At 39.1% G+C, this 25332-nt stretch overlaps 1 protein-coding gene across 1 annotated transcript in view; it reads right to left on the reverse strand.

Annotated features, from left to right (window-relative positions):
• Positions 1 to 5884: 5884 nt before the first annotated feature.
• KCNMA1 (potassium calcium-activated channel subfamily M alpha 1) overlaps positions 5885 to 25332 on the reverse strand; it is a 464321-nt gene continuing 444873 nt past the window's right edge. Inside the window, exons 23-27 of the mRNA XM_082764953.1 lie at positions 21733 to 21846; positions 18310 to 18440; positions 10385 to 10579; positions 9165 to 9283; positions 5885 to 8290 (exon numbers count right to left, since the gene is read on the reverse strand). Of these exons, the coding sequence (XP_082621079.1) occupies positions 8041 to 8290; positions 9165 to 9283; positions 10385 to 10579; positions 18310 to 18440; positions 21733 to 21846 (809 nt within the window). The 3' untranslated portion in view covers positions 5885 to 8040. The remainder of the gene's footprint in view (positions 8291 to 9164; positions 9284 to 10384; positions 10580 to 18309; positions 18441 to 21732; positions 21847 to 25332) is intronic.

Below are 25332 nucleotides of genomic sequence, written 5' to 3' on the forward strand. Positions count from 1 at the left end.
CTTCTCTGATCGGTGGTATCAAGCTGCTTGTCGATTTGTATTGATTGATCTGATTGGCCATGTGAGTGCTCATGGGCTTGATTTGAATGTTTCTGGGATAGGCATTATCCGGCTCATCTGTAAACCATTTCTTTTCTGCTAGGGAGCAAAGTGGGTAGAGACAGAATAAGGAGGGAAAATGAGAATTTCTCATTAGTGAAGCACACAGACACACAGACACCAGAACAAGGGGAGGGGGTAGCAGTCAGTAAAGTCTATAGAGAAAGGGCAATCAATAGAAGGTGACTTTGACTAATTACTAGCAGTACAGTGCATTAGATTAATGCCTCTGAAAATACTCTTTATAGACGGAACATGACGTGTTGGCATATTTGATAGAAGTTAAAGAAAACTGGCAGTTTGCTTGTTGGACGTGAGAGCTTCTGTACTTATTTTTTTCATGCCATTTCAATGTCATTTGATCCCTTTTTTGAACTAATGCTAAAAATAAAAGGTTACACTGAGAAGCCAGTGTAAGAAGCCAGAGGATGGAGTAAGGATGATGTAGGAAAGAGCATGTGAGTTCTATACAGAGAAGTACCCCAGAAGTCAAAGACGTCTCTGAACTGTTTCAGCTGTGGGTGCTCGCTCTCATGTACAACGAAGACTCACAGCGTGTCCCACAGCTCTTGTGGCCAGAGGAACACGATCCTGCAGGGGATGGCTGTGACTCAGCTGCCTGGCTGCCAGTCCCTCAGGTCTGGGAAGGTGTGTGACCTACCTGATGATGCAGGAGACTGTAGTGGGGTGTCAGGCCTGAATGGATTGGTAGTGATGCATGACAGCAAGGCAAAGGAAGCGAGGATGTCCTTATCAGAGGGGACCCTGCTCCTTCCATATCTTTCAGCAGAGCCTGATCATAGGAGGAATTTTATGATACTGATTTGGAGTGGGCTGGGAGCAATGTGGGAAGGAGGGTGGCTGCTGAGAGGCTGTAATACTGCAGCTACACCCTCACCTCTTAGGCTTGCAGTTGCCATCCTGCATTGCTCATAAGCAGGTGTGGACAAAAACTTCTCAAATTTCACAGCGAGAAAAAAAAAAAAATCGCCACAATTTTCTTACGTGCTCCAGAGAGCAAGTACTGGTATAATTTCTAACTGACAGATAAGCAACTTGGCTCCATGCAAGGACTCATCTTTCCATGCAATGGCTCATCTTTCTGTGGCTTATGGTCCTTGCATGCTTGTGCTTTAACACGGATTTGTGAGGAGGATCTCCGCTCCTCCACCTCTCTCTGTCCCTCATTTCCAGAGGTGGGTGTGCAGAGCAATGAGCTCACGTGGTTCTGCAGATGCGATTCTGCAGCGGTGACGTTTCCATTGCTGCATGCCATGTTTAACGTGAGCTGCCGCAGAGCTGCTGCACTTACATTTATAGACTGCTTCTCATCACAATGGGGAACCCAAATAGCTTTGGAGGCCTTGTTTTCTCACCATACAATACAAACTAGCACTTCTGCTTAACCCTGAAATGCTGCTGTATCCTGGCTGGAACTGGGGCAGGAGTGGATGGGGTGCTAATTTACAAACAAAACACAGAACGACGACAACCAAACTGAATGCAACAACACACGCGCACACCTAAATCCACCTCAGACTAAGCACAAAAGCTTGGGAGGTGAGGCCAAGAACAGAAATAGAAAGACTGGGAAGAGTGAGGGACAACCATCTGAGCGCAGATGGATTAAAAATAAGTGACTAGCTTCAAAGGTAGGGGCTCTGAAGAGCTGCATGGATTTACCAACTTACTGTCCTTCTCAGTCACGCTGGTGAATATGAAATTTAGGCAATGAAACCTCCTATGTATTTAAGGCGTCTACTTGCAACACAAGCACCAAACCCCAAACTCGTGAGGGCTTAATCCCTCTCTTTTACCGATACATTTGTCACCTGTGCTTATGCAATTATAACAACATAAAATAAAAGTAAAAAAAAAAGAAAAAAAAAAAGAAAAAAGAATTTAGAGAAAGAAGTTATATCAGTTATTAGGGGTTGTTTATTGAGGGTAGGCAGATTTTCTGCATTGCTATTCCTATATTCAAAACTAGATTTTTCTTCTTTCTACATGTACACTGTCATGCTCACTTCAGATTAGGGTACGTGTTTTCCTGCCCACTTACAGTTGCCTGAGTCTGGATGTTGTTTCTTCTCCCATCTCTCTCTCTTACCTGTTATAATTAAGTTCCCTTTGATTTGAACAGATTGGACGATAGGAATTCATAATGTTACATCCTGCACACTGAAGCTAACTGATTAAGTGCTTTAAATTATTCTTCCTGACACAATGATAAAGTTACAATCTGTTCAGAGATGATCTACAGCTTGCCAGACTCCTACTGCTTCTTTCTACATTCATTTATCTTTTTGTCAGGCAGCTAAAAAAAAGGGGGGGGGGGGGGGGAAGGGGGAGGAGGGGAGGTAGGGGCAGGCCTTGATTCCATAGATCTTTTAAAGTCATCAGAACATCTGAATTATTAATGAGACTTTAAGGGAACAGCTCCTGATGGGGGCTGGTTTAGGAAAGGTTGTAGGAAAAAAAAAATCTGGGAATGTGTACACATCAAAATAATTTCAGCTCCATTTAAAAAACCATTTAGTTTGAGCGTGACACATGAACCATTATGCATTTGTGGAAACCAATTTTATGTGATCTACGATTAAACTAACCTTTCAGAGAGGTGTAAAGTGTGATGGTTATCATATTTTAAAAGCCTTGAGAGATCATATAAACAATTTCAAACTAACAGTTTTCTAATGGGTTGTGTTTAAAATGATTTTGAGGCAAGTTAAGTGCCGTGAACTTTTATCTCCAGAATATTTTTTACCATACGGTGCACAAACTTTCCTTGCCAACAGAACTTGCTGCAAGTTATTGTGATCTCTATAGCGAGAAAGGGAAGAACGATGCTAGTACTACAGATCTGGGATGAACTGTGGTGAGCAAATAGTGATTCCGTTGCCCCTGCTTTCCCTGGAATGTATACCACAAGCCACTTCTTTACGTTTTACTCTTTACAATAAAACTCATGTCAGAGAGATGATCTTCAGAAATTGACACCACAGTCTCTTTCTGCCTTCGCTTGGAAAGTAATTAATACGGACGATAATTAGTAAGTGCAGAAACCTGTAGATTCTCCTTTCATTGGTTGGTTACATTTTGTTTTTAGGTGAGACCTTGATCCGTGCATTATCATCTCCAGCATCTACACTTGGACCTGGTTTTACACCTGTCTCATCTCTTTTTTTGCTGTTCAAATCGCCCATTCTGTCCATTGCCTGCTACACTTTGAAATGGGAGGTGAATGATACTCCCCATCTTCACTTGTGGCCACTGGTGTGTTTTGCTTGCAGTTAGTAAATGGTCTTCCTTCTTCTATCCCTCACACGCTTTTCCGTATTTTCCTTACTATATTTTCAGTCTTCCAAAGTCTAGGTGCAGAGCTTTAGGTCTCTTACTAACCACAAACAATTACACCAACAAAACCACAACCTTCTTCCTTTAAATCTGTCCAGACAAAAAATTTCCGGGTCTTCACATACTGGTTTCTCCTCCAAAATAGTGGTGGGTCTCTATCATGTTCTGTCTGTTTCTCTCCTTTCTGGCACGTGGATATTGATCCTTACCATATACATTTCTGTGTTACAGAGAGAAAGAGCCTTTTTTCCTATTTTTTAAACAGAGCACTTCAAGAGCGCTCTTGAAGTCCTCTTAAAGAAGATCAGGGACTGATCTTACTCTATTTGACAGGTTTGTTTTTGACAACATCACTTGGAACAGCTAGGTACCTTCAAATATCACGAAGCGGAAAACATTTACTTCCTCTCAAATGTGCGCTCATGTTTGTAATGGGCTATCAGTGCCTGAATGCATCCGTGGAGGTCTACAGGGCTTCATACTTGTATCACAAATAAATAGGTACTACTATCCTGTGTAGGATTTCCCCATGGCATCAACATATATAATTGATTAATCGTACAATGATCAAAATTGACATTTCATCAACTTCCGTTGGACTCTCACACTTTTCCTGAACAAATTTATTGCTCTGGTGCTTTAAAAATTCTGGCCTGAGCAATCATTTTTGAATAAGTGTCAGTGTGAAACACCCTCTCATCTGAGCAGAGGCACAGAAAATACCGGCTAAACATGCTGCAAAGTTTTATTAAATCTGTATTCTCACCACAATTCCAGGTTAGTTTACAATCCTTTAAACAAGGATTTCCATTTTTTTTTTAATTATTTTTTTCTTTTTCTGACACATCCATCTCAACTGTGTGCGTGGCCATGTGTTTGGGTAGCCCCTGTCCCCAAATGGGTAGTGTGTTTAAAACTAGGCTGAAAACTCTCCTCTGCTATTTCTTCCCATCTGAGAATAATAAAATGAAAGTTCTTCTGCTCTCAGTGATTCTTGGTTTGGCAGATGCATATCTCATTTGAGGTAGGCAGGAAGTAATTTGCAGGGATAGAGAAAAAAAAAAGGGAAACTATTCTTACCTTCTGGGCATGCCTTTATTTTGCTCCAAGATAGTTAAAGATTTGGGATAGAAATGCTATACTGGACTTCCTCTTTTTGTTTTGTTTTGTTTTGTTTTTGTTTTGTTTTGTTCTTCCCTGTTTTTTTCAAGTGGCAAACTCCCTACTTTGACAATGGGATTTTACTGGAAAATGCCTGACTCTGATGGTTTAGGCCGGTTGGAACCTGTGCCAAGAGCCTGCGGGTGTCCAAGGTATTATTTTGTGTCGACATACAGATCCACAAAGTCACTTACAGTCCTAGTTTCCATTGTAGAAACTGTGCTTGGACTGAGACAAGTTGCAGAACCTCCATTTAAGGCTCTCATTTGTTATCTGTTGATATCGGTAATAGTGCAGTTTTTCCATTTTCATAACTATCGAGGGTAGCTATGAGTTTGATACTCTAGTTTGATACTATGAGTTTGATAAGTTTGATTTGGGATAGATGCCTGAACAAACAGGAGATTTCTTGGTATTTTCCAGTATAAAACTTTGAATGTTCCTCTACGTTTCATGACCGACCTTCCAAAGTCCTTAGTATTTCCATATCGGAACATTATCACTGAAAGAAACTATCAGGTCACTTAATGGTGAAAATTGTTCAAGGCATAACTGAAAGTCACAGCTTTTGTCCTGCAGACTTAATGTCAGAGGACAGAGGAAAATTAACTTCAATATGATCTGAGGACTTCAGACATCAGGTATTTCTCTTCCGTTGCACACAAAATAGACAAGTTGTTTCTCTAATGCAGACTGTTTATGTTCTTCCTTATTTGAGCTGCGCTGTTATACAAACACCATTTTTTGGTAAAATCATTATTATTTAGTATGTGACAAGTAGCTACATATTAACACTCTTTCTTCCTCTACTAAATGGAATACAGATAAAACATTAATGGAAAAGCATTTTGGTGTCAAAGCCATTAGCATTCTTCCAAAATGCATAACTGCTCTCCAGTATCTTCCGTCAATATCGCCAACATAAAAAGATGCTCATGTGCATACACGAGGGACAGGATAGCAGGGAAGGGAGGAACGGGGCTAGAATGAGGAATGGGAAATTACAGTAATGTCTGTACCAGGGTAGGCGTCTTCGTTGAGCTGGGTGTTTACGAGAGGACACGTGCAATTAGAAAGGCAAGCAGATGAGAGGATCAAAAATAAAACAGGATTGAGCAACAGCAGCAGCAGCAGCCAGTTTTACTTCTGGTTTGGAGGGAAAAAAAGGCAAAAAAAAACAACAAACAAACACCCAAACATACAAGCCAATAACTGCATAAAGTTTGTAACTACTATTTTTTTTTTTTTTTTTTTTTTTTAATCTCACAAGTTTTCACAAGGACAAAGTTATAGAAGGAAACCCACAGCAGTTGCTAGGTCATGCAGAACCATTAATTATCATACCTTGGCCCATTCTATTCATCCTTGTTGCACTTTAGAAAAAGAAGTAAGCTATGTAAGTTTTACAATGCTTTTAAACTGTCATATTTCCTGTTGAGCACTTTAACTGGCACATCCTTGTAGTCATAAATATTCTCAGGGCAAAACACGATAACTTTCTTTGAAAGAAGAAACACACGAATGTGTCTTTATGATCAAGTGCGACTGCAATGTACTCGTTTGGGGGGGAGCGACCAAAATTTGCCGCATATTTCACTGACAGGAGTTACAGATGCATTTGAATGCACACATACATATATACTGCATTCCAATCGTGCTTAACACTGCACGGTGGCACTCTCCGTAGCCCGCTTAGATGGTTCCAGGTTTTGTCAGTAAAAGTGCTTGGCTTCTTTGTCAAATCACACAGCAAGCAATTCTTCAAACTCATCATGCTCGGGGAAGGGGAAGGTAGAAAACGACACTAACCATAAAAGCACCTTGTCTGGATTGGCCGTTACAACACTCATCGCTCCCGCATCAAAGTACTTATTTTCTCCCTGCATGCTTTCTTGCTGGGTAGCGATGTGGCGTGTTTCTCCTAGCCTTCCTACCCGTTACCCTGAGCACTTCTTCACATTGCCTAGAACTATTTCTATATATTTTGGAACGTTGGCATTTGACATTAAACACTAGGCCTCAAGTATCCTTTTTGTGGCTGTCTAGGATAGATTCCTTTCCACTACTTCATTTACCTCCTTGACACAATCTCTGGCTGAATGAGTAATTCCTGAGAATATGCAACAATCAGACCCTGGCATGTGCCTAGAACATGACGCCTCAGCACAGCGGATGTCTTCACCTCGGCCCTCTTGTTCTGCTCGTTAGCCATCTAGGGTACAGCACCTTTTCTTTCCAATTGGGAGAGGAACCTCTCAGATCTCAAAGGTGCTCTGTTGTCTTCCCTCATATTCCTGCTTAATGTGTACTGGCACAAACCTGTTGTAAAAAAACAGCTGGAACATTGCCTGGGATTTCCAGAGGGTCCTTGCGTATTGGGACTCTCATTGGAAAATTTATACCATCGCTCTAACTCGGAAACACTAAACTACCATCTGGGGAAAGGAATAAAGTCCCCCGAGAACTAATACTTAAGCATAGAAAAATGCTTGCTCTTTTCTGAACATTATTTATTCTATACATAAGGTGACTAATTCACCTTTTAAAGATGTAAAAGTCCCAGCAAGGCATTTTTTATTGACTTACGTCCGATATTTATGATACATATGGCTTTTTATCCCAAATGTCAAAAGTGAAAGTAAATATAGCTATTTCTGTGGCCGTATAAATAGACAGAATAATAATTTAATATGCAATTAGACTCTTTCTAAATTGAAATTAAACCATTGGAGTTTGACAACTCCATTCCCAGACAATTTCAGGATTAAAGGGAAAAAACAAATGCTATCTCAAAAGGCTCGTATTTCAGAGAATAACCTAAAATGATCATCTTTGTCCCTGATATCGCTTTGGTATAAAGCAGGTGCGTAGCAATAATCTATACAAAGAGTGTAAGCCCTATACAATATAAGCTTTGAGAGTGAAAAATTAGTGTTTTTGCTGTTGTTGTTGTTTTACAGCTGGTTAGTTTTGTAAGCTTCAACTACATGTGGCAACTCCTGTAAATATGATTATAAAAACCTACTGCAACATACATCAACGCTTCTGTGCTAATGACTTCCTTTGTGTAACTCTAACATCAAAAGCAAGTGTTCACGTTAAATACACTCTGTTTTCTGATACGTAGAGTAACTGCAGTGAGTTATTTAAGTTTTCAGTGTGCCTATGGGTTTTAGAATTTTTATCTCCCCTAGCATCATAAATAACTTTTTGGTCCGTCTGCTTTGTTGCTGTTGTGCTTAAGGGTTTTATGGTGGTGAAATAAAAATGACAATCTCATGCACACTGTCATACATATGCAAAAAATGTGTACAAAAAGGGAGAGCTCCATGGCAAAACGGGGAACGTTACTGTTGGACACATTAACTGGGGAGAATGGGTGGTGAATGCAAGTTTCACACACAGTGGGAGCAGGTACACACATCAAAGTCTATCTTCCTGCACATACTTCTGTTTTTCCCGAGAATCCCTGGTCTTGGTGCGGTTGGGTCGGTTTGCTGTGGATGGGATGGAGTGAACAGATGAGCTTTTCTTGCTGGAAGAATAGGAGGAATGGGAGGAATGAGAAAGACTGGCTCGGGACTGGCCGGCGTTGTGGTCAAATTGCATCAAACAGAAGATCAAGTCTGTCGGCACAAGCTCAAACTCGTACGGTGGGTTTGTGATAACATAACTGGAAAGACAGAAAAGGAAATAAATAAATAAAGAAAGAAAAAGCGGGTTTAGATTTCACCTAAAAAATTATTCTAGAGATGTTACCTCATGAATACTTATTCAGATTTCTGTCTTTCTGTTTCTTCAATATATACCTGATTTTAGCTGACATAGTGCCAATTATTTGGTGCCATCTTATGTCAGATATTGCTCTCTGGATGTTTGTTGAGTGGGACAGACATACAGAGTAGGATGTTCTCCAAGGGAACTGCATCATGATTTTTCAGAGAATACAGCATACAGTTCACCCTCCTATCTCTAGCTGAATTGGAATGTAGTGACTCTAGCAAACAGATTCCTATATTGATAAAAAGCAAAAACAGACCTACCTGAGATGGCATTTTCAAGCAGGTTCAAATATATATTTACTATATATTTATTAAATATTTAAATACTGTCATCTGAGCAAAGAATACAGTTATTTGTCTGGCTTATGACTGTACCTAACACAAGTATATCAGGAAGGTGGCAGTGAGGTTAATTTATTTTCACTTTTTTATTTTTTCCTTTCCACTTGTGGATTTGTGATGTCAACCAAGCGTTCATAAAGATAAATCCACATGTACAAGGATCCAACATTGCTAATATACATCACAGGCCTCATATACGCATTTCTCAGTTTCAAGATTCCACCACTATTTTCATTTGTTGGTTTGTTTTAAAATGCATTTGGTGCTGGAAAGAGCTTGGCTGCCTCAGGGATGGAAGTCTCTTGTTATTCCGACTACTAATCCCATGTATAGCAAGTACAGTGTCAACCTACACTGATTCCTACTTCTACCCACTTTGTCCAAATCCTTACGGACGCAACTGCTTTGGTGGACTGGACTTACCGTTTAGTGCATTGGCTGGGAGTGCTTAGATGTGCATCCCTTAATCGGTAAATTCCAAAGCAAAGCATATTGTATGTTTTCAGTGCTTTACAAAATAGATCTCCGTAGCAACCTCCATCCTAAGATAGAAAAAAAAAAAAAAAAAAAGAGGTAAAGAGAAACAAAAGAACAGCACATTTTTGCTCTTTTCTCATTTAAAACCATGACAGTGCAGTGGATTTTCAGTAGGATCTTCTACAAAACCAACAATGTATAAACAGCCTGTTTTTAATATGAATTTCCTTACCCAAGACAATGAATAAACTACACATTTCATTTCACATAAAAACAAATATATAAAATGATCATTATTTTTGACAGCCTTGGTCCTGAAAAGTTACCATAGTGGTAAGAGAGAATTACTTGCTTTTGGATGGAAATGCAATTTGGGTATCAAACAAGGCATAATTCTATACATTACATTATCTGTTGTCCTACCATTATTCGTAGTTTTCACCCTTTTTGGCAGTAGCCGTAATGTCATCTTGACAAATAAAATCGCTGACAAAGACAACTGAAATATGGGATCTGAGGAGTTAAAAGGATACTAAAACCTCTCCCACTTAAAAAAAAATATGCTGATATGTATGCCATATTTCATAAATGATATCAAATAATTGCTTTCACTAGCAAAACATGTTAGTTTTTAACTAATTACTTTTTAGCTTTTCTCTTAGGATAGTGAAGTGAGAATGTCAGAAAATTAGGCTTTCAGTATAGTTCATCTGGACACAGAAGAAAACAAACATTACAGCTTAGTTTCCAGGCTAATACATATATTTTAACTGAGAACTGAAAGCTCCATGCAAAAACTAAATAAACTTATCAAAACCTGATGAGGGTGTACATATTGCTCATGTTTACAGCGCCTTATGATTAGGAGGGTTCTTTCCTCCAAATTGGCTCATCCATCTCTTTAGATGACATCTAGGAAGAGACAAGCTTTTCTTCTTTTGACTCTGCTTGAAATACTCAGGAAAGTATGCTAGGAGGTAATGTAGCTTCTTAAAAAGCATAAGAGCAAACCTGGCACCTGCGTAGTAAAGTGTCAAACCATCCAAAACATTTTAACCGAATAATCAAAATGATGCAATAATTAGGATAGATTTTTGATTTGGTCTCAGACACAACACCTAGACCACAAGACCGGCTTTGGTCCTACCTCTCTGTTGTGATCTTACCCCTAGGTCTGCAAATGGACCATCATACAAAGCCAACTGAGCTACTCGACACCTGTCCCTGTTTGCAAGTGTCTGTGGTGTGCTGTAACCTCCTCTCAATGCATTTTCCTCAGCAATCAGTGCTTCCAGCTCCGGTGTGGCTCCTCCTGTTACCAATGTCCGTATCAGTGTGAGGATATTGTCATTGAAGTATGTCTGCCAAGATAAAAGAAAGCTCTTTAGGCAAATACCATTAAAGTCACAACGGAAGACATCCAAATTACAACTTTTCTGGGTTTCTGCTGTTTAAAGTTCTCGGCTGTCTCTTCAAATAATTTTATATAGAAAGTGAAAAGACAGCAGCCTCCAATTACTCTATTTGCTTCTATCCCATTAGGCTCCTATACTAAATCCTTCCTTTTAAACACCAATTCGGGCTGATTTTTGTTAAAGTACAAAAATTTGAATGATTTATGTTTCCTATAATTGGTGTTAGTAGTGATGCGATGACTGCTTTCCTTCTCATTGCCTTCATGTCTAATAATGGGCTTTAGGACATGTAATTGTAAAATTCAGACCACATTTACAGCTTACGCAGGCTAGATTGCCTTTTTACTCTTGTCACCAATTCGTTGGGGAGCTGCCTTTGTGCTGCAAATGTCATTGCTTATTACTGCGGCTGGACTCTAGCAGTCTAACCGAGGTATTGTACTAAACATCTTATTACGAGACTTGACAGTGTTCAGACATAAGCGTGTATCAATTAAACATCTTGAGTTCATTCCAGATAAATGTATGATGAGTTTGGGATCCTGGTGGTCCTTTTAAAAAACTCTAGGGTATAGGGTAAGAGTGGTTTATTAGGAAAGATTTACTCCACACTGACATTTTGCCAGCATCTGTACCATTGCTGGTCTGTCAGGCAAACAATGGGCATTTTAAATATTAATTTAATGCTGAATGAATGACTTTCAAGTTCACTTGAAAGTATACTGGTATAGTTCAGAGATACACAGTTAGGTATCTGCAGTGTAACATACTGGGCAAAAAAATAATGATCAACAGAAAAAGGAGACACCATCGCTTACACTGACACCAATGTCTGGGTTTTCAGAAGCTTTGTGAGTGTGGAGGACGTGTGAGAAGAAAATGAGGTAGCTGTAGAGTACACAGGATTCACATTACTACTCTTATGACTTTTGTTGAACTTAGAACTTGGAACAAATCTACTCCGACACCATGTGAAAAAGGATACTGCATTCTCAAAGAGCGCTTGTTATCCAAATACCTCAATATACCTTTACCCAAATACCTTTTCCAGTGACATTCATTGCTCTATCCATATAGTGAAATTGCCTTCAATATATGGGTAAACTGAGGTACAGACTAAAATGTTTTACCCTGAGATAAAAATGCAGACCACACTCCCTATCCATGTTACTTTGATACTCTCTTTGCATAACGGAACTTCAGTTTCATTGTTTCCTTGATATGACAGATAAAACCAGAGAACATGAATTCTACATGGCAACGGTTTTCACCATTACGTTGAAGTTTCAGAACTTTGGGCACCTCTGCTTATTTCCATAGCCATATATGCCATTCCCCTCTTGACAACATTAGAATGAGAGAAAAATACTGTTACTGTGATGCAAGTCCTACAGCAAATATTTGCATCCCACTAGCTCTAAACGTTTAAATTGCCCTGGATAAGGCAGTATGTATTTTCAAATACGAAGTGTACTGTGAAGAGTATTGTGACATTACCTGGGGTTCAGGAGGAATTGGTCTAGAACAACAGCTATTCTCTATACAGCTCTTACATACGTGGATGGGCTGTGTAACCATTCAAGTGTAATTCAAACCTTTCTAAACATATGGAAAAATCATTGTGACCCCTTGTGAGACTGTAAGTCTGGAGTAATTATATGACGTTTAATAGGTGAGAGACCAGACAACCTGGCGTGACTGTTTATTCTTCAATTAATGACTTGTTCCTCGATGTCACTGAGGTGCGATTCACAGGTGCCCTTTTTGGCAACACTTTCCACTCCACATTATACTGGGGCCGTATTACTCAGTTTACTATGGATCTCATACTAAACTCATAACTGAAAGCAGCGGTACAACAACTTACCAGGTCAGGCACCAGTCACAAACTTACTGACACCAATAAAATAAACTAAAACAACATAAAATAAAATTGAACACCACCCTTCCCCACTCTCCCCCCCCCCCCCCACCTCCCCGCCCCATCGCAACCCACTAGGACAAAAATAGGTCCAATTCTGACTTATGTCAGAATGAGCCAACCAGGAGTAACTCTGGTAGCCATACACTACTATGAAACTGATGCAAATGAGAAATGAATCAGGTCTACTGTCAATGCAACTGAATGCTGTCACCTGAGAAGGGCCTCCCACTGCTAGACAAATGTTGAGGCAAAGCTGCAACACTTATTAGCAAAGGAACCACCATTTCTCTTGGAACGATGGCTTCCTTTGGGTTTCGTGCCATGACTGATGTGGATGTCACCATTTAATCAGATGGATGAGTGCTGCCAAATGATGGTTTTGTTCGTTTGCTATCAATGAGTGAAAAGATTACAGCTTTCAGGATGGACTGTGTTGGCATTGCAACTGACCAGAAAATGCCCAGACATTACCAAGAAAGGATGGGTGAGGAGGAAGTAGTTTCTTGGCATCTTTTCCTAAATAGGGTTGCTTCCTCCTGTACTAATATTTACCACTCCTCAGGAAAACCCCATCCACCACTGCTTTCAGTTGTGACAACAATCAGACTCTTTTCACTGCCTCTTGCCAGTTTGGAGCTGGGGAACACTGAAAAGCTGAACTAGCTGATATCCATTTCCTTTGGAATAATAATACACTGAAATTAATTTGAGAGTGATCTTGTACTTGCTCTGTGGGAGGGTACATGGCCTGGATATGCCAGTACTTGTAAGGAAGCAATCCACAGAATGACTTTGGAAAGGTGCTGCTGTGCTTAAAGTAACACTGCACTCTCCAGTAATGGCAGTGATTTCCTTTTCTTGGCTGTAAAATCAGAGCTGAAGACAGACTTGTTTGCGGCTGCCATTATCTGTACCCCACAATGAACACCTGTATAGCATCATTATAATCAGTGTCTGCAATGCGAATATGACATAGGTACCAGCTTGATAAAATAAAAAATGTAATGCATGATAGACATTAAAGCAGGGTAAACAGCAAGGAAATCCTGGCATAGATATCTGAGGTAGCACTGCCACCTAGCCTATGTGCCCGAATTGTTGTGTGGCTCTTTCTGATGTTTCAGGGACACTTTCCTGTTTGTTCAATCATTTTTTAAAGTATAATTACCAGAGCACTTATGTTTTGCAGTTAATGCTGTCAAGCCTCTTAAACTAATTGGTCTTTTACAGAAAATTTAACTGAAAATTAGCACATCTTTTAATAACATTGCTTTAACTTTAATAGCACTTTGCTTTTCATTTATAATTACTCTAAAATTGTCATTTTCCAAGTCATATCACCATTTTTTTTAATGTTTTCTAGGGTGTTTTTTAATATGGATTTCTTCTAGGAAGGCCCTCCTCTACTGTGTGCTGTTTTTTACCATCTCTTTCATGCAATTGTTTTAACTTCATTTTCTTTTCCAGTTGGAGGAATTCTGTTGAATGGATAATGTATATCCAAACATGGGGAATGACTGAGCTAACGCCAGTAACTTACTAGTTACTAAACAGTTACTAAATAGTTACTAAACAGTTCTTTAGGACAGGATAAAGAGCAGAAAAAAACAACAGGGTTTTACAGTGTTTGACAGTGTACTGCTGCTCAAAATAGTGTCCAAAAGATAAAGAAGTTTGGAGCACTTTGTGGTAAATGATGCTGTTTGCTAACCACCTGAACAGACTCGCACAAAAAGAGTCTTGTGTTTCACAATACCCATATAATAGATTAAACCAGTTTATTTTCTTTCTACATGAGACTGTAGGAACTCTGAAGGGGGAAGAACTATTGAATACAGGATGTACTGAAAAGTAGCTCTTACCTGTTTCACTTTCTTCCACTCTGCTGCTTTTGCTTATATGGAGAAATAGGATTTTGTGTTATAAAAGAAAAACCTACACCTGAAGTTCTAGCACAAGGGCATACATTCTAGGATATCAGCTGTTAAATTTTACTGTCTGGTTCCGGAGATCAGAAGGGAGAAACGCAGATGCTATCTGGTCTAATGCCAGCAGTATGTATGGCAGGAATGCCAACCTGCCAGAGCTTCTCTGGTTTTCGTAGCTTAGGCACCAAAGGCAGACACAGGCAAGCTTTGGCTCTCAGGCCAGATTTTCAAGACTTTGAAAGTACTGCAGAAAACCAAACACCTTGCTTCTCTTATGTTCCGTAAGTTTTGTTTAGATGAAGATGATATCTTTACAACAACTTCCACATTGTCTAAAAGATGCTTCTAATCCCCTGGTTATTATTTTGGTGAAGAAAATACACTTTGCTTTCCAGGACTGGACCCACCTTGAGTGTGACTACAAATATTCCTTCCCTGTTTTTGCATTGTTATGACAAAACCAATATTACTATATCACTCAAGTCTCTGATGACTGCAGATGTCTCTTCACAGACATAACGACTGGCTGGTGTGCTTTAACAATAGCCACTGCCACATTAAAACTTGAACCACACGTGCGGTCTTCACACAGAGTACAATCAGGCACTTCAGCTTAAGCCTGGAGAGATGACTCTTACCAAGCCATCAGAAGGCAGTGCAGTTTCTGAGCTCATTACTCTTTTCTGAGCAGCGATCTTCGAACTACCACAGTGTGAATCATATGCTTTGCGATAATGTGCCTTTGCTGCAGAGGACAAACTGTAGATAGCCTGTAGGCGGCCTTTTGAGAAGTACACTTAATTACGTGTTTTACCTTTGATTTAGGAAAATATCAGACAATTTCAAATTTCAAATGTCTAATACTATCATGTACAGGAAATAACAATAACACAAAAGTAAAGACTTCCAGCATTCAGATTTGATTCAGCAAGTGACCACAGGTTTTCTGGGATTTGCAAACCGGGTTTAAACCACTATTCCTATATTAATAAAGTTACATATACTACAATACTATTTCAACACTGATTAATACTGTTGAATTGGTATTCTGTAACTGAATACTTTAACTAACGCATTATACTTGGCAATGTGATTTGAGGATACGACTCTGCATAGACACTTCATAGAAAAGGATTACTGTGCAATACATATTTTTTCCCTCTTTTTCTACATATAAACTTCCTTCAAGTTTCAAATTGCCTGGACGTTGGAAAGACTACTGTGTGAATGGGTATTATGCCACTGTCTACTCTTATTCTATTTTCTACTCTTTGGCACCTGTTTGGCACACTCCACTGCTGTAAGAAGCGATTAATTCTTAATGAAGCAGTTCACGCAATGTGCATTTGTATTTTAGCACATACGAGGAATTGCCATTCCTGAGATATCGACAGAGATCATAAATTGGAACTTTGCTATAAAAATTAGGAAACAATAAAACTCAGTCACTGTATAGTAAACTATTTTCTTGTCCCAAAATGAACTGGCAAAGGCCTGCAGAATGTGATTTATTTCCTTCTGACAGAATTCCACCTAGTTGCACTGCAGACTGCAACTAATAGGATGAATGTACAACTGCACATCTCACAGTTTATAGGATTTGGGGTTTGGTTGGGGTTTGGTTGAAGTTAGGCACGGTATATAGATGATGGACCCCAAAGCTGAGCGCACTCTAGAAAACCAGGGATAATACAGTGCAAGTAAATTAGTTTGTGTGAGAAATGCTCCTTTCCTTCGAGAACTGCTGAAAGAAGCGTACATCCTTCCCAGGAAAATAAGGACAGTAAAGAGAAACCATCTCACATATCTTACACTTTCTGGAGGGTTAGGAAGCTATTACATTTCCAAGTTTTTACTAGGCCTTTGAGGAATGAAAGAGAAAATAACACTGCCACAAATCAGCAAAGTGGTGAGAGAAAAGATGGAACAGTGACCAATTCTAAGTGACCGATCCTTAGCTTGTTTTCTTGATTTTTTTTTTTCTTTCTTGGTTGGAATTTTCAATTCCTGTTATCACACCTCTCTGGCTTCACACTACATATAACATGCCACTTAGCTGTGCCATTGTTTGAAAAAGGTCTCTGTTGAAGAAAGGAATTACAGAAATGGAGGGATGTGTTGTCAAAATCTAAACGTGAATGAAAGATGACAATAACTAAAAATCTTGTGAGGATTATGTGATGAGTTCCAGGTAGAAATTTCTACAGAGTATTGTTCTATATGTTCCTTACTGACTCTCTATTATCTACATTATGTACGTTTGCACAAGAAAGCAATGGTGTACACAACATTTTGCTCTCTTTTTGTGGAAATATCAGCGGTGATTGGAAAAATTAACCCAACTTCTTCCAGGACTCTGGAAGTGGCCTGCAGAGAGATTCATTCGGGGACATTGCTTCAAATAATATGAGTAGATGAACAGTTCTCAGTATAAAACTTGGAACCTTCCAATTAAATTACTGCCATTTACAATGTGAAAATGCTAAATATTGCTAGAGATTTTAATTAGAGAAGGTATAGCGTTTAGGTGGGTTTGCTTAGGCTTTCTGAATTTGTCAAGTCTGCAAAACATAGCCAATAACTTTTCAACAAGGTATTTTCTGAGCTTATTGCAAATTTCTATGCTGCTTTAGAATAAAATGTTGTCACTGTTGACTGATACTACTCAGCTGTGGATGGATCATAGGAGGAATAGAGCAGAGAATAAAAATTTGAAGTATAGGTACATAAATATTAAATGTGAATAAAATATCAAATAATAAAGATCAATGCGGTTTTTCCTTACAGGCAGAAAGCTTCATTCTGATTTTAGGTGATGGTCAGACTTGGCTCCTTAAAAGAAACCCGCTTGCTCTTTACTAATATTATGTGGGGTTTACAACAGCTGATTTCCAGCACCATGGAACTATATTCCAGGGGGAACTCTGAAAGCTTACGCTCAAATTTTCAAAAGGCTACAACCTTGCTATGCTTAGCAGAGCTTAGGGTTCTTCTGAAAGAAGTGCAGCTTGCACGGAGCAAAACTGTTCTGAAAACGTAGCCAATATGAAGCAGGGGAGGGTGAACAGCAACATGACTGAGACACTTGATTTGAAACTGTACTATGGCTACAAACCAAAACCCTACTGTAGACATAACCAAAGGCCACCATCTGTAGTTTCTGAAACGCATTTATGGTTGGATTCACCAGGCTGCTCGTGAAAAAAGAGTATGACCTCTCTTCACACAAGTACAGTTCACTTGGTGTGTACATTGGCTTTCATATGGTTCTCTTGGTGCTCCTCAGCACTCACAGAATTGTTCCTAATTACAAGCTTAAAACATGGTTGACGCTGTCGGACATGAACAGTGAGCAGAGGCTAACACTGAATTTGGGTCTGGGTTTTAGAAGGGAGATACAATATTTTTTGGACACTATTATCCTTCAGGCTGCACATGACACTCATTGCTTTTAAAAATCATGGTGGTCCTGGATATCTCAGCTGCTTAAGGGTCATAGAATCATAGAATCATAGAATATCCTGAGTTGGAAGGGACCCTTAAGGATCATCAAGTCCAACTCTTGACACCGCACAGGTCTACCCAAAAGTTCAGACCATGTGCCTAAGTGCACAGTCCAATCTCTTCTTAATCTCTTCTTAAATTCAGACAGGATGGGTCTCTGGATCCAACTGAGAAAAAACCCTTGCCTATGCTCTGGAATTCTCTTGCTATCTAGGAAAAAAGTATCATTTCTTAACTACTGGCGGAACAGAGATTACACCTTCATACTCTTTCACAATAAGTCTGATGGAGGAGAATTAAAAAAGGTTTGGTTTGCTTACTGCGCTCATGAGAGAGTCCAGCACACTGACAGCAAATGCGGTTCCACATGCAAAGGGCTGCGTGAGATACAGTTCTGTGTCTGGATCGTCATCATCATCTTGGTCCAAGAACTGAACGTTTGAATCATTTACTGAAAACATAATAATAATAAAATCATAAGGTGCTTCTGCATCTTCAGCATGTGACCTCACATTTTACACAGTCAGAAAGAAAAAGAAACGGCATATGTCTGGAAACACAGACTTGTGTCTTTGACATCACTGAAATTAAAATCAGGATGGATGTGAAAATGTGCATTTAAAAACCTTTGGGTCAGAATCCTGCTCATAAGAGGTGACTCTCTTGCTCTTCATAGGTGACTATCCCTTAGCCGTAGAAGTAGTTTCTTGGCATCACCTGCCTGCACTCCACATGAGATCTACAGGGCTCTTTTATATATTGAAACAATCTTGGTGTTAGTCGGGTACTGTGGCTAGGGTTGTATGCATGTGTAGTGAAATGTTATCAAAAGACAGCAAGTCCGAACCCCTTTGTAAAATCGAGGCTGCCCATAAAACTCTAATCTAGCCCACAGGCATCCGTTAGATGTGCTGCTGTGATTCTTGCTGGAGTGGTGTTAATGCACTTACAGCTCAAAAGAGGATACACTGTCCCTTCAACGGGCATCTGTCTGAATGCGTGAGCAATACTCCAGCTGTTCTACTGCAGCATCACCTTTTTCTCATGTATTTGTCTCCCTAACCTCGCTTCCACAAAATCTGTCTTAGCCAGTGTGAAAAAGGATCTATATCAGGCTGCTTTAAAGAAAAGGCCAAACAAAGTCACATTTGTCATTCAGTCTTTCTTTGGCATTTCATTGTCACAGTTAGGTTCTCTGCTTCCACCTCATGCCACTAAAAATAGTTGTTTCCCTGAGATCAGTTTATTGAGTGATTCATATTTCATTGTATATTTCATTTCCATATTAGTCCTCCTCTAGCATGAAAGCACTGATTGCTTAGCAATGTTATTGCAATACTATTTACCTTAGTAAATAACAAACTGATTCAAATTCCCTTGCAAGGAAAGGAAATTACAAACTTTTTTTTTGGCATTTGCTATTGCACTCTTTGACTACATCCTTATTCCTTGCGTGAGCCTGTCTGCTGACGTCTCCAACACAGGGGAGCTTGGAAATCAACATGAGAGTTGCCGTTAATGTTAGCAGATTCTGGCTCTGAACTCTTTAGTTTTAGCCATTCTGCCCGCCATTCTGAACTTCCTTCCTGTATAGTTTCATTTTCCACCCAATCCTTTTCCAACCTGTGTATACTATTACACTTGCTGTGCTTAGCTTACAGAACACAAATAATTATGGAGAAAACCTCGCTATGTCTTTCAGAAAGAGGTGAGCATTTCTATACTCCTTCTAGACCACTGCTGAGATAGTGCTTGGCCATGATCGTACACCAAGTCAGAACCAGAGCTGAGGTAGGATTTAAAAACCCTGCCTTCCCACTCCAAGACGTAACCATGTGAGCATAACACCTCAGCGTTTTAAATGGAGAAGTGTTCTGCTCTGTGAGTTGGATGATTTTCATCCTAGAAAACACCGATACCTACGCTACTCCTTTCTTTGTACAATGGCTATCAATTTATCCTCTGGGATCTTGAACAAAATAGTATTTGAAAGCCTGACGTATCATTTCAAAATGTACTTTTTGAAGAGCTCATGCCTTAGTTTAATTTGCTAGCTGAGAGCAGGCGCTATTGACAGTAGCATTCTTTTTCCACTTACATCTGGCAGACTAATACCTGACTTTGACACGCACTTGCTAGCCGTGCGTGGTGTCAGTTTCCACAGTACTACAAATCTAATGTGAATCCTGTGAGTGGAGCTTCATCCTCGATATCTTTATCTGCCTGATGCAAGTTAGCTGCTATGATTTCTATGAAAGGTCTCCAGGCTACGTGAGGTAGGCTTGAACGTGTGGTGCTGCACCATAGGAAATGCTAATCAAACACTGCTCACAAAAGCTTCTGAGATCTCTCTTTACTGATAGGGAAAAACACAGAAGCTTGGATGCTTTTTTGCAGCTTCAAAATCTGAGCTTCTGAGAGATGGCCTGCTCCCCCAAATAAACAAATAGCTGGAGGGAAAGTGTGATACTGGGGTTTCTTTCCTGTTTTCTTTACTTCTTCTTTGACTTCCTGTGAGAACTGCTAGGGCATGTCCACCAAATTGACAATAGGCTGAAATAACAAACGGAAAAAAAGAAGGAGAAAGAGAAAAGGAGAGAAAACTTGGTGGGGGAGGGCCCGGGAGGTGGGAATCCAGGCCAGAGAAAATGAATTGGTGAGAAGGTGCTATGAAAACAGCCGGCAGGTCAGACGAGTGTGATCAAAGGTTTACTGATGCTGCGTGAAAAAAAAAATCATTAAGAAAGGCCAGAACAAGACAGTCAATTTCAACCAGAACCACAAATAAAACACATTCAAAGCAGTGCCATGAGGGTAGCCCCTCTGATACAGCCAGATAAATAAAGAAAAAGCTGATGACAGTAAGAACAACAGTGGAAAATAAGACAGTGATGTGAAGGAAAAAGGCACTTCTTACCCAGTTCAGTTATCATTAGAATGTGGGTTCCACTGTTTTTTTCCTGACTGATTGAAACCAAAGGCAGAAGTTTGCCAGGCTTAGCTAATAGGTAAAGTATTTAAGGGGGAAAGAAAGTACAGAAAGAGAATAAAGTAAGGGAAAAAGACAGGTAAGGCTCTAAAAAATAAAACTGAAAAAGAAAATAAAAGGACAAAGGACCACAAATCAGGTTTGTATTTGCCGTGAAAAAAACAGACCAGCTTCTGCACTTCACATCACACCACTTGACGACATAAATACCCACAGCCAGAGTGGAAATCAGAGCCTGGTTACCTACCATCATCATATTCTCAGGGGTAAAATTTCTCATACTATTATACAGTTTGGTTACACATGATTAAACAGTTCTGGACCATGAAGAAATAAACAAATGTCCTCTTACTATTGATTAAGTGCACAGGAAATGTCTGCTCATACTTACTGTGCTTCTTTTTATTTTATTTTTATTTGTTTCTTTTCCTAACCTTATCCCAAAGAACCCTGTTTATTTGTTACACTATGTAAAAAGCATCTTGTCTGATGGTGTTTATTTAGGAAAATTGAGAAAACCCAAAGGAAAGAGAGAAACATAATTCAACTTTATGCATAAACTGAAACAACGGTTACTAATCTTTCTTTAGAAGGAGTAATTCACAATAGTTATCAGAGGAGAAAACATGGCAGTATAAGATACAATTTAGGTAATTTTCTTATGTGGTCACATAAGAAGGGAGGTGGGAAAACAGACAGGGAAGAGTACATGAATGGAATAGCACACGAACGGATAAATGTTAGCTTGTCTTACCTAGCTCTGTTATAATAGGGATGTTGGCTCCTGTTGTAATGGAAGGTTGACGTAACAGGCCGTGGACCGGACTGTTGTCTGGAGATGACCTATCCATCCCAGGGGGTGTAAAGCCTGAATAAATAAATAAATAAAGCAAAATAACATGAAGAATAGGAGATTCTGTATGTAAAAAGTTTATTTAGGCTGTAGAAAGATATACTGATAGAAATTAAAAAAAAAAAAAAGGAAAAAAGAGACCATCAGCAGGGAATTTCATAACCTTTTTTTTTTTTTTTGGCAGGGAGGGAAGGTACTGTAAAAACATCTGCCTTTCTTTTTATTTTATTTTATTTTTTTAAATTGACTTGATTTTCACAAATTATTTCTTAAAAGCATAATCTTTCAGAAATATACAAGTCATTTAGAAAGCAGGTTATTTGGTAGCTAAATGTTGTGCTTGTGTAGGAATAAAAACAATAAATATACAAAAGGACTTTGATTTTAGGTAAGTTTATTTTAGTGTTTCAAATAACAGGTGTCTTTCCTTAAACCTCAATTACCATTACAAAGAGTACTGTTTGTACACAGTAGTACAACCACAAGGAACTTCCATTATCCTGTTGTAAGCTTCCATTTGTTAGTCTGATATTTGATCAACATGCAGGATTTAGGGTTTGTCATTTTCCAGGAGCAGTACAACACAAAGTTTTTTTTTTGCTTTTCAGACACACCTTGCATACCCTGCATTTTTATGGGGAACCCCAGTTATAGGAATACTGGGATGAAAGGGCCCATTCTTACAGAAAAACAAACCAAGAGTAAAGAAGGACAAAGATTTTCAAAGAACGTTTAACAAGGACACATGAAAAGAAACTAGAAAAAGACTTACATCTTTGAGGATATATGGGAAACAAAGGTGGAAGAGGAAACGCGTCAGCTGGCACGCAGAGAAAGAAAAGACGTGGAGAGCAGCAAGGTTCACCTCTAACACAGACTGTGTTTTCAGCCTGATTCTCTGCATGGTTGGAAATGAATCCCTTGACAATGAGCATTTTTTCTTTTATTTTCTTTTTTCTTTTATAATTTAAAGAATAACCAGGCAAAGCTTTTTGGAGTTTGATTGTTGTTGGTGGAAGATAGGTAGTTATACAAAAACTCATGTAACAGTTAGCCTCGCATGCATTCCATCTTCCTTGTTCATTGCAGTTGTAGAAAGCATGGGAATGTTCATTTAATAACATCACTGCAGAAGTGATGGTGAAGCCAGCGTTTGACTTTAGGATTTCATTTAAGACCACTAAATCAAGGTGATATTTTAAAGGAAATATTTGTCATTTGGAACACGACTGACCCAAGCTCCCTTCAAAATACCCATTTATGAGAAAACTTTTTTTTTTTTTTTTTTTTTCCCCTGCATTGGGCCTGCATTTTCCTGCATTGAGTTCTTTAACCTCACGCTGGACATCCAGGACCAGATTTCTGACTGCCTCTCATTACTGATCTGAAATATTTTTGATTTCTTTATATGCCAGTTCTAAATTAATCACAGCCAAATTCGTTCCTGATATAACTTTGTTATCTTCTTGCAGTGTGGAAATCATTTTATTGAGTTAAACTCATTGGTGCATTCATCTGCTACTAAATTCGGAACAAGATGACGTGATGTTATCTACTTTACTTTCTTCAGCTATAAAAGTAATTTACGAAGTAGGAAATCTGAACTACACTGTAGATTTTAACATGTGGTACTGGTTCTGTATTGTCATTGTGAGGAATTTTTGTTCTTTTCCAGTGATGATTACCTTTGCTGCCAAACTGTTCCAAAAATTTTGACCACTCAACCTGGACTTCTTGATGTAATGGGATTTTAATTCTTATTTGTCATTCATTTCACTTCTCCCTATTTTTTTTCTATATCAAATATAGAATAGATAACTAATAAAACTAGAATCACTGATAAGAGAGACTTACTCAGCCCTCCAAAAGGTGCCAGTACGAATTTCCTTCTATCATGAGAAGCTATACACATTAGGATAAGGGAGTTAAAAGTCTGTAAAGTTGTTCTTTAAGAGAAAAGAGGTGAATGTGGTATCTTCAGCAGACTTGCAAGATAAAAGCATTGCCACAGGCAAACCTAAGACAGCAAAGCACTTCTATATCATATTATCAGTGCACAGAAAATCTTTTGACTGCAGATTTCTTAGAGACAATCAGAAATGTTGGCTGCATGAACAGTTGGTCATTTAATACTAGTTATTCCACTGAAACTATTTCGTTGAGACCAGCATGGTAACAGCGGTTTGCATTTCCAACTGATATCATTTTGCAGACATTTCCTTGTGTCTGGCACCAGAACTGATAGCCATTTTGACTCTTGGATTCCATACTGCTGTATGACAGAGCCTAGGACTCTAGGCTCACACTCACAAAGTGAGTCTAATGGAAATTTTCCATGAGCCAATTCACAGGTCAGAGGTAACTGTGACACTCTCAGAACAGCAGAACAAAATGAAAGTGGGGCCCCCAAAAAAGGGAATGCTATCTGAGGACAGGTAGATAATGTGAGACCTCCTCCTGCAGCAGGCTCCTATGTCTAAGTCTTGTGTTCCATTGCACTACAGGAACAGCACAACAAGGCCTTTGTGACACTACATTAAAAAAGTTCAAGTAGCTGTGGACTACTTGAACTGTTACAGTGGCACGCCTAACCAGGTTGTGCGGAGAATTACAAGTCAAAATGGCAATGGCAAGACTTTTGGTACTCACTTATATGAGAGAAAACTATTATTGCTTCCAAGCAACCTAGGGTTGTACTGCTGGGAGCATCCCTAGAAACCTCCTTTTCCCGAGGGCTCTTCCCATCTCTCTCTCCCTAAAACAACTTTCAGTAAAGCAGGCTCTTCAGATGGAATAAGCACATAAGCATTTCCCCTATCAGCTAAAAGCAAATTGAGGAAAGTTGGCACACTTACCCCTAAATGCATAAACGTTTCTTGCCCTGCCACTACTGCAACGTCCACACAGGTGCACATGACTGCGTGCACACACACATATACTCTTCATAGGTGGCTATTTGCAGACACCTCTCTCTAACCCTTCAAATATTTGTCTTCCTATGATGGTGTTAGAAGATTGAGGTAAAAGTGTCATTTCTGTTAGACACAGGCTGACAGGAGCTCTATAATTGCACACTGCATACACAGTGCATTCAGTCTGAAATGCAGGAAGCATGTTAAAGGGATTTTGTTTTCTCCTTGAATGAAACACAGACTCACACCTTAGTATTTTTCATTCTATGGTCTGGGGAGATGTAAGAAATGTCTGCTATTTTATTTTAATTTCCCTGCCTCATGAAGACACCTCTAAAAATCTGCTTTTGAATAATATAAAAATATTGGAATATTTGGAGAAAAAGGATAATTGGAATTCTTGGAGATTTGGTGTGCCTAAGAGCTAGGAGGCAAAAGGCATCGTCCACTTTCAGGCCACACTCTTGCTCCCAAGATAAAATGTAAATTCCATAGATAGCCTTTCTTTTTTTTTTTTTTTTTTTCCTTTAGCAGAAAAAAAAAAAGTGAAGGAAAACTAACCTGCTTTATCACAACTTTTATTTAAAAG

This window comes from Aythya marila, assembly GCF_965140915.1.
Source record: "Aythya marila genome assembly, chromosome: 7".
Classification (NCBI taxonomy): domain Eukaryota; kingdom Metazoa; phylum Chordata; class Aves; order Anseriformes; family Anatidae; genus Aythya; species Aythya marila.